This window comes from Terrapene carolina, unplaced genomic scaffold, assembly GCF_002925995.2.
Source record: "Terrapene carolina triunguis isolate 2854851 unplaced genomic scaffold, T_m_triunguis-2.0 Scaffold32411, whole genome shotgun sequence".
In the NCBI taxonomy this organism is placed as follows: domain Eukaryota; kingdom Metazoa; phylum Chordata; order Testudines; family Emydidae; genus Terrapene; species Terrapene triunguis.
Genome location: NW_020696762.1, coordinates 1 through 7,927, shown reverse-complemented (window position 1 = coordinate 7,927; position 7,927 = coordinate 1). Strand labels below are relative to the sequence as shown.

The 7,927-nt window shown below is 66.2% G+C and overlaps 2 protein-coding genes across 2 annotated transcripts in view; both read right to left on the bottom strand.

Moving 5' to 3' along the window:
* The window catches only part of LOC112107142 (gonadotropin-releasing hormone II receptor-like), a 2,532-nt gene extending 894 nt beyond the window's left edge, over positions 1-1,638 (bottom strand). The window contains exons 1-2 of the mRNA XM_026663092.1: positions 1,105-1,638; positions 106-310 (exon numbers count right to left, since the gene is read on the bottom strand). Of these exons, the coding sequence (XP_026518877.1) occupies positions 106-310; positions 1,105-1,638 (739 nt within the window). The remainder of the gene's footprint in view (positions 1-105; positions 311-1,104) is intronic.
* A 289-nt stretch (positions 1,639-1,927) lies between these two features.
* On the bottom strand, positions 1,928-7,919 carry LOC113409324 (mesoderm posterior protein 2-like; the record flags this gene model as incomplete). Its single annotated transcript, XM_026663091.1, has 3 exons — positions 1,928-1,976; positions 3,952-4,052; positions 7,380-7,919. Coding segments are annotated over 3 exons (690 nt in total), but the record flags the coding sequence as incomplete, so codon positions are not given.
* Between the last annotated feature and the right edge of the window lie 8 nt (positions 7,920-7,927).

Here is a 7,927-nt window from a genome sequence, read left to right as displayed (position 1 = left end):
CCCAGGTCCCCCCAGCTTCTCCCCAGCCCCCCACAGCCCCATGTGTCTCCAGGCCCACCTCACAGCCCCTCCCCAGCCTCCTGCAGCTAGCGCCAGCCCACTCACAGAGGCCGGTGCCCATGCGCCGGGAGATCTCCAGCAGGATGCGGGAGTAGCAGGAGACCATGATGAGCAGCGGCAGGAGGAAGAGGCAGGCGAAGCCCAGCATGTTGTAGGCCGTCTCGTGCCAGCGCCGGGGGAAGCTGCCCCACGTGGTGCACTGGGTGAAGGTCTGCGGGGAGCGGATGGTGACTGTGTGGAACAGGAACAGCTGGAAGCAAAGCAGAGCGAGAGAGAGGGGAGCTGGACCCCGGCGTGGGCCCGCGCCCGACCCAGCCGGGCCACGAGCGAGACAGGGAGAGGGCTCTGCCAGTCCCCCAACCCCTCCAGCACCCGGGGGAGGGCCAGCGCTTGGAACCACAGACGTTTCTGGGCCAAGCTAGCCTGCTGGGGACCTGGGCATCGGGGGACAAGAGGCTGTTCCAGCCCCCCCACGCCCTGTGGGGTGAGCTGAGCCGCAGGGAGATGGGGGCGTCCGCCCTGCCCACCTGAGCTGCCGGGAATGGCTTTTCCATGAGGGAGCCCCCCAGAGAGCCCCCCGCACACCACCTCTCCCCCCCACGCCCCACCCCCCCAGCTCACACTGCTGCTGCCTGACTCACAGCCCCAGCAGGCTCCCGGGAGCCCCCTTCAGCCAGCAGTGTGAGGAGCCCCCTCCATGTGAGATGAGTTGGGGGGGCTCAGCAGCCCCCATTCTGCACAGAGCTAACAGCACAAGAGCCCCACCCATTGCTACCTGGCCCAGCAGACTCTGCTCCGCTCGGGGGGCTTCGGCAGAACTGGGGCGGGAGCCCAGGGCTGGGACAGCAGGGGCTGTGGGATGGATACCCGTGGGGGGGAGAACGGGGCGGTACCTGCAGTGGGGAGGGGCAGCGGGTATCTGGGGGGTGGGGACCGGCGGGTATCTGGGGCGGGAGGGGCAGCGGGGACCTGGGGGGGGGGGACCAGCGGGTACCTGGGGGGGGAGGGGCAGCGGGTACCTGGGGGGTGGGGACCAGCGGGTACCTGGGGCACGGAGAGCCCAGCACTCAGCAGCCAGGCCGCATACAGCATGAGCCGGTTCCTCCTGTGGGCCTGGGCGATGGCCAGCGGGCGCAGGATGGCAGCCTGGCGGTCCAGGCTGATCACCACGGTGATGAAGGCCGAGGCGTACATGGCCAGCAGCTTGAGGTACATGAGGAGGCGGCAGGCCAGGTCCCCCGCCCGCCACTGCACCGTGATGTTCCAGCCGGCATCCAGCGGCATCACCACGAAGGTGACCAGCAGGTCGGCCGCCGCCAGGTGCAGCAGGAGCACGCGGACGTGCGAGAGCTTCCCGCGCCGCCCGCCCGCGCCCGCCCACAGCACCGCCAGGTTGCCAGCGGCCGAGAGGGTGAGCAGCACGAAGGTGAGGATGACGCGGGCCTTGGCGGCGGGGGAGAAGGTGGGCAGCTGCAGGGCCCCCTCGCTCCCGTTGGGCCAGGGGCCCCACCCACAGCCGCCCTCGGAGGGCAGGAGGCTGCTGCAGGGCACCATGCCCGCTCCCTGGCTGACGTTCATCGCAGGGGCACGTGGGGCCCAGCCGGCTTCCTCCTGCTGCGACAGACAGACAGACAGCGTCAGCACCCACTCCCGAGGCTACTCCCCGCCACACAGAGCCCCCCGCCCATGGGCACAGGGGCCAGGCACATCCTTGGCACTGCCCAGGGCACCTCCGTATGGGGCTGAGCCCCGGGCAGAGACAGCCTGGCAGGGTCTGGGCACGGCAGGGCAGGGCAGGCTTGCGCGGCTGCATGAAGAGGTCCTGCTCGTACTGGTGCAGTCGGCCTGGAGCCGGGGGCAGCTGAGCTCAGCAGGAGGGGGAGCTGCAGGCCCAGGGGCTCCCTTGGAGCGAGAGGGGCAGCTCCCCCATGGGACACCAGCCCCCCAGCCTGGCAGTGGGCCTGGCCCGGCTCGGTGCTGCCACACGCAGTCCCCTGCCCCCACCGGCTATTTGTGTCTCTGCTTCTCTTCTAGGAGCGGCCTCCTGGATGATCTGTGAGTGGCTGGCGCTGGGGGCCAGCCGGGGACACATCCTGGCAGCCTCCAGAGCGCCCCGGCTGGGGAGCAGGAGCCTGGAGGGGGCTGGGAGCTCAGAGGGGGGGGGACACGCTGCCAGCCAAGCCCCCGGCTGTGGAGCTCTCCCTGAAGATCCACCAGGCCCCCGGGAGGGCCAGGAACAGCTTCTCCTCCCTTCCCACTATCACCGACTTCCCTGGTCCTGCCTTTATGTGCAGCCCAGACGCCACGGTGATGGGCTCCAGCTAACGATCAGAGGGGGGAGCGTGGAGCTGGCACCAGCGAGGGGAGGGCCGGGAGCTGTCCCACCTTCCAGAACACAGCCCACCTCAGAGCTGCTCCCACAGCCACCTTGGCCCCAGCAGCTCCCTTAAACAGGGAACCCCCCCATCCGGTCTCTGCTCCAGGGCAGCTCTCAGTAGGGGGCCCAGGCTGGCCCCCGAGGGGGGGGTGGAGGATAGTGGAGTCACCAGCAATCAGCCTTTGCTGAGCTAGGCAGGTGCTGCTCCTGCTCCTAGCCCCCGTGCCCCAGGCTGGCAACGGGCATGGCGTGGTCCCAGGTGTCTGTGAGCCATATGCCAGGTCAGCGTCCGTGCCCCTTGCCACACTCTCTGGGGCACAGGCACATGTCCTGCCCACAGCAATACCCGGGGAGGGGACATCCTGACGGGAGCCGCGCTGTCGCTACCAGTGGGAGACACTCCCGTGGCCGGTCCCACCCAGACACCCGCTGAGGCAGTGGTGGGGCCATGCAGCCCCCCAAACCCAGCCTGCACCAATCCGCATCTCCCAGGCTTGTCCAGACCCCGTGCAAGGGGACGCCTGCCCAGCCTACCCCTGCCCCATGCATCCCTCCCTGCTGGGACAGCAACAGACGTAGCTCTCCAAGCCCCAGAGGACAAGGAGCAGGGCCCCAAGCCACCCGCCCGCCCTCCTCACCTCCAGCCACAAACTCCCACTCGGTGGGTGCCTGCACTGCTCTGCGTGGGCCGGAGCTGGTGCTGCTGGTTCCCGCTCGGTGTCCGGAGCCTCCCTCGGTATTAGAGGCAGCGAGCCAGCCGGTGGCCCACCCCCCAGGCAGCCTCTCCTCGCACTCCAGTCCCACCAGTCCCAGGGCTGCTGTCCGTCTGCCACCTGCCCCCACGTGACTCGCTGGGCGCTGACGCAGCTGATCGATGAGATGCCCTTGACGGCTCGTGTTGCTTCTTGATGTAATAAACTCATGTTCAAAAGGCTTTGCTCCACCATGCGGCACCTACACACACTAACCCTGAGTCCCATGCAGTCACACCCACTCACACACGCACTCACACGTGCATTCACGCACTCCCAGTCAGACGTGCACTAACACAGCATCACACGCACAGTCACACACTCACACGTGCACTCATGCAAAGACATGCATTAACCCTGAGTCCCATGCAGTCACACCCGCACACACACACACACACACTCATTCACGTGCACTAACACGGCGTCACAGGCCCAGTCACACACTCACATCCACGCTCTCACACACACACACGCACTCCCACCAAGAACTGCCATGAGTGCGGGGGTCTATCCAGGCAGCCTCCCTTGCCGGACAGTGGGGCAGGCATGGGGCACACAACTCTGCCAAGCAGCCTGTCTCCCGCTGGCTGGCTCCCCATCCCAAAGCACAATAGCCCTACTCCAGGTGGCCTCTCTCTCCAGCCAAAGCCCTGGGGCCCCACGTCTGGGGATGTTTGGGCCCAGGTGCCAGGTACAGACCCTGCCCATGGTGACCAATCGGACAGGACAGCCGGGGGCCCTGGCTGGGGTGCACCAGGCCCTCAGGGCTGTGGGGTGAGCTGTAGGCCTGCAGCCGGGATTCCCCTCTGGCTGGGCTGTCTCCCCACCCGGCAGTACAGGATTGTCTCTGGTGCTGGTGGAACCTGGCATTGGGGTGGAGCAGCCCAGGGGCTCCTGGCGAATTGGCAGGGCCTCTGCGGCCACAGCACAGCCTGGCCTCTTTCAGCAGGAGCCTCTGACCGGACGCCGTGGCTGGTCTGTTGAGCTCTCTGTGGCGCAGGGCTAGACACACAACAGCAATTCTTTGGCATCCGGAGGCTGGCTGGAAGCACCCCCATCGCTGCCAGACTCACAGATCTGCGCCCAGTGCTCCCCTGGCGATAGGGTGACCAGACGTCCCGATTGGATAGGGACAGTCCCGATTTTTGGGTCTTTTGCTTATACAGGCTCCTATCACCCCCCCAGCCCGGGCCGAGATAGATGTGCTAAGGCCAGAGAGGTGGAGTTGTTTAACCCCCAAGAGAGTGGCCCCCCGAGAAGGGCTGTCTCACCCCCCACAGGGCCAAGAGTGGGCACAACCTGTGAGTGCGTGACGGGCCACTGGCCATTGAACCCGGGCCAAGGGGGGACCCGATGGTGCCCAGAGGAGCACAGGCCTGGGGGGCAGCGCCGCCTGTGCTGAGATAGGCCTTGGCACAACAGGGGTGTTTTGCATCTCAAAGGCCATGTCCCCGGCAGAAGGAATTAATGTTATTAGCAAGTCAGTTCACAGCTAAGTGGGGCTCATTAGCTGCCCAGAGCCTGGGGAGGGAGAGGAGATGGAGCCTCCTCTGGTCTATTAGCATCTCCCTGTCAATCCTCATTAGCACCAGCCCTGTAATGGGCTCTCCCAGCCACCCCAGGACAGGCCCGCAGGAGCGGAGCCACCCCACGGCCACCCCCATGCTGGGAGCCAGGGTCAGGAGCCAGCGCAGGCCGGGATCCTAACAGAGCCAAGCCCTGGACCCAACCCCCACAGGCCCCGCTCTGCCCCACACGCCCATTCCTGAGCACAGTGCTCCCCGCCACCCCCGCAATGCCCCACGCCGGAGCCAGGCCCTGGGGAGAGTCTGGGCTCTCAGGAAAGCAGCCCCTGGGCTCTGACCCTGTTACCTGCCGAGAGCCATGGGCTGGGATCCGCCCAGCCCTTTATGCCAGCTGCCCCACTGCCTGCAGGGGGCGGGGCTCCCCAGAGAACAGCTGTGATCACTTTCCCCAATTCCCACCCACCCCACAGGCTGCTGCCTCCTGCACTGGGAGGTTTCACACCCTGCCCCAGCAGCTGAGCCCACCTTCCCTGCCAGGGCATTGGAGAGTGCTCCGAACTGGGACCCCGTTCTGCCCAGGGTCCGGGTGTCATGGGACCCCCATCTATTTATCTGGGGCTGAATCCTGAGCCTCTTCTGTCATGTCCGTCCCGCCCCCGCGAGCTGGGCCTGCGACAGCCCTTTTCCTACAGGGGGTCAGAGCTGTGAGATAAACGGGCACAGAACCGCAGAGTCGCCCTTGATATCATGTGTAACTACCACCCCACCGTCTATCCCAAAGGACTTGCCAGCCCATACACTGGGATCACTCACCCCCTGTGGAAATGCAGCCACCTCTGGGGTGGGATGCGGCAGCAAAATGACACAGCATATTAGAACAGGAAGCTCAGAAGCATCCTGCATTCAATGGACTCTAGTGAGGCCAAGGGAAATGAGCCACACAGGAACAGAGGCAGGACACGGGCTGAGCTCACCCACCCCAGGGGATCTTTAATGAGCCCTGGTAGCCAGGCCATGTGCTGGGGGCACCCAGCCCCAGGGAAGGCAGGACAGCCGCCGCACAGGGGTGCCTCACGCCCCTTGCAGGGCTGGGATTGTGGGGGCCGTGCCGAACAATCCCAGGCCGGTGAATGCAGGAGAGGGCAGAAGAGAGCAGGGGCCCCATCCCCCCCAACCAGGGCAGTGGCCTCCCCGGCTCCTCAAGACAGCTGAGGCAGGGCTCCTCGTGGGCGCCAGCCAAGGGACCTCACATACAGGCAGGTTCGAGTCTCCCAGCATGGTGGGTCCCCAACCCAGTGCGCCCTGCCAGTCCCATGGGGTCACAGGGATGTGAGGGAGGAAGGGAACCGTGGGTCCTCCCCCGCCACCACAGGAGGGGCCCCGCACAATCCCTCCTGCAGGCAAAGGGCTCACGTGGCATCTTCCCCAAGTGAGACCGAGGGAGACAGAGGCAGGGCAAAGGGAGCTCCCAACAAGCCCCCACACCAAAGCGATGTTCCCCACCCAGGGGCTTATCATGGATCCCACCGCTGGGGCGTGAGCTCAGTGGCCAAGCCAGGAATAGAACCCAGGAGTCCGGGCTCCCAGCCCAGTGCCCCAACAGCGGGGCAGCTCCTCCCAAGCGGCAGGTCCAGTCCTGGCTAGGAGGCTGAAGCGGAGACGCCGGTTGATCCATCATGGCTCCCGCTTCCCTCCCCGTGCTCCCCCGGACCCCACGGCAGCAAGAGGCAGGAGGTCACAGACATGGGTTTATTCATTCACAGCATCGCATCCGCTTTCAAAGCTCTTCAGCTATTGTCCCCTGGCCTGGAAATAACTCGATAAATACCCTCCCACCCCTCCATAACTCGATAAATACCCTCCCACCCATGCATGTGCCCCACGCCTGCACGTCCCCAGCGTGCCCCACGCCTGCATGGCCACGCACAGCTGCATTGTCCCCAGAAGGCAGCACATGATCCAGGGCAGAGTCGTCAGCCAGCGACGGCGACAGCGTTCCTCGCATTCCTCTCGTGCGTGGCCCTCTCCAGCCGGGCTGCCTGGGCGCATGAGGACACATTCTGCCACCAGCTGCTTCTCAGGCTTGTCCCCTGGCTGGGCAGTGGCCGATCAGTCCTGGGGAAGCAGGGCCTCCAGAAGGGAGAGGAGCTCGCCGGAGAGATCCTGCAGAGAGGAGCACAGGGATCAGTGGAGCAACACAAGGCCAGACTCCCTGGGCACTGACTCCGGGAGCCGGACGGAGTGGGGGGCCCTCTGAGTGGGACCCACAAACTGCCCCTGGAGGGCACAGACAGGAGCAGGGCCAGCGAGCCCCTGGAGCGAGTGCACTGAGTCATTCGCGCTGCCCTCTCAGCCGATGCTGACTCCAACAAGGGCCAGGGAAGAGGGGTGTCTGTGGTCAGAGCCCCTCCGGGCTCTGCTGTGCTGATCGGCCGAGTAGCCCTGAGCACGTCATTCCCAGCTCTCCATGCCTCAGCATCCTCCCCGGAAAAACCCTTCCCCCCCCCCCCCCCCCCCCCCCCGCCCCCGGCAGTGCATGCTGCCCACGGGCCATTACAAGCGGCCAGGAATTTGGGGGGTACTGAATTCACACCACGGGGGGTTACTCTGGCAGGTAACTCAGGACACAGCCTAGGCTGAGGAGGGGGCAGAGAGCGAACGTACCTGGGAGGACAGACCCATGTCTGCAAACTCAGCTGGCAGCAGCATCGGCCCCGCATCCAGGATTCGTGCCCCGTGCGGCTCGGGGGGTGTCCCTGTGGCAGGGCAGTAAGGGGGCGAAAGCCAAGAGGCTGTGTCTGTGCTGAGTGCCCTGTGCGGCTCGGGGGGTGTCCCTGCGGCAGGGCAGCAGGTGGACGACACCCAGGACTCTGCGGCCGGAGGGGACCCCTCCCACGGGGCTGGAGATGCTGCCCGGAGGCCAGGGGTCCTGGCCTGGCAGCAACCCAGCCCCTCGGGGCAGAGGGGGCAGTGCCGGCGTGGGCCCCCTCTCCTCTGGGCCAGCGTCTCCTCGCTGAGCCCCAGCAGCTCCGACAGGTGGGAGATGTAGCGGATGGCGAGGCGCAGGGTCTCGATCTTGGTCAGGCTCTGGCCGGCCGGTGCCACCGAGGGGGGCAGGTAGCGTCGCAGGGTGTGGAGAGCCTTGGACAGGTTCCTCATGCGCAGCTTCTCCCGCTCGCTGGCGCTCTGCCTCTGCCCGCCGCCTGCCCTGC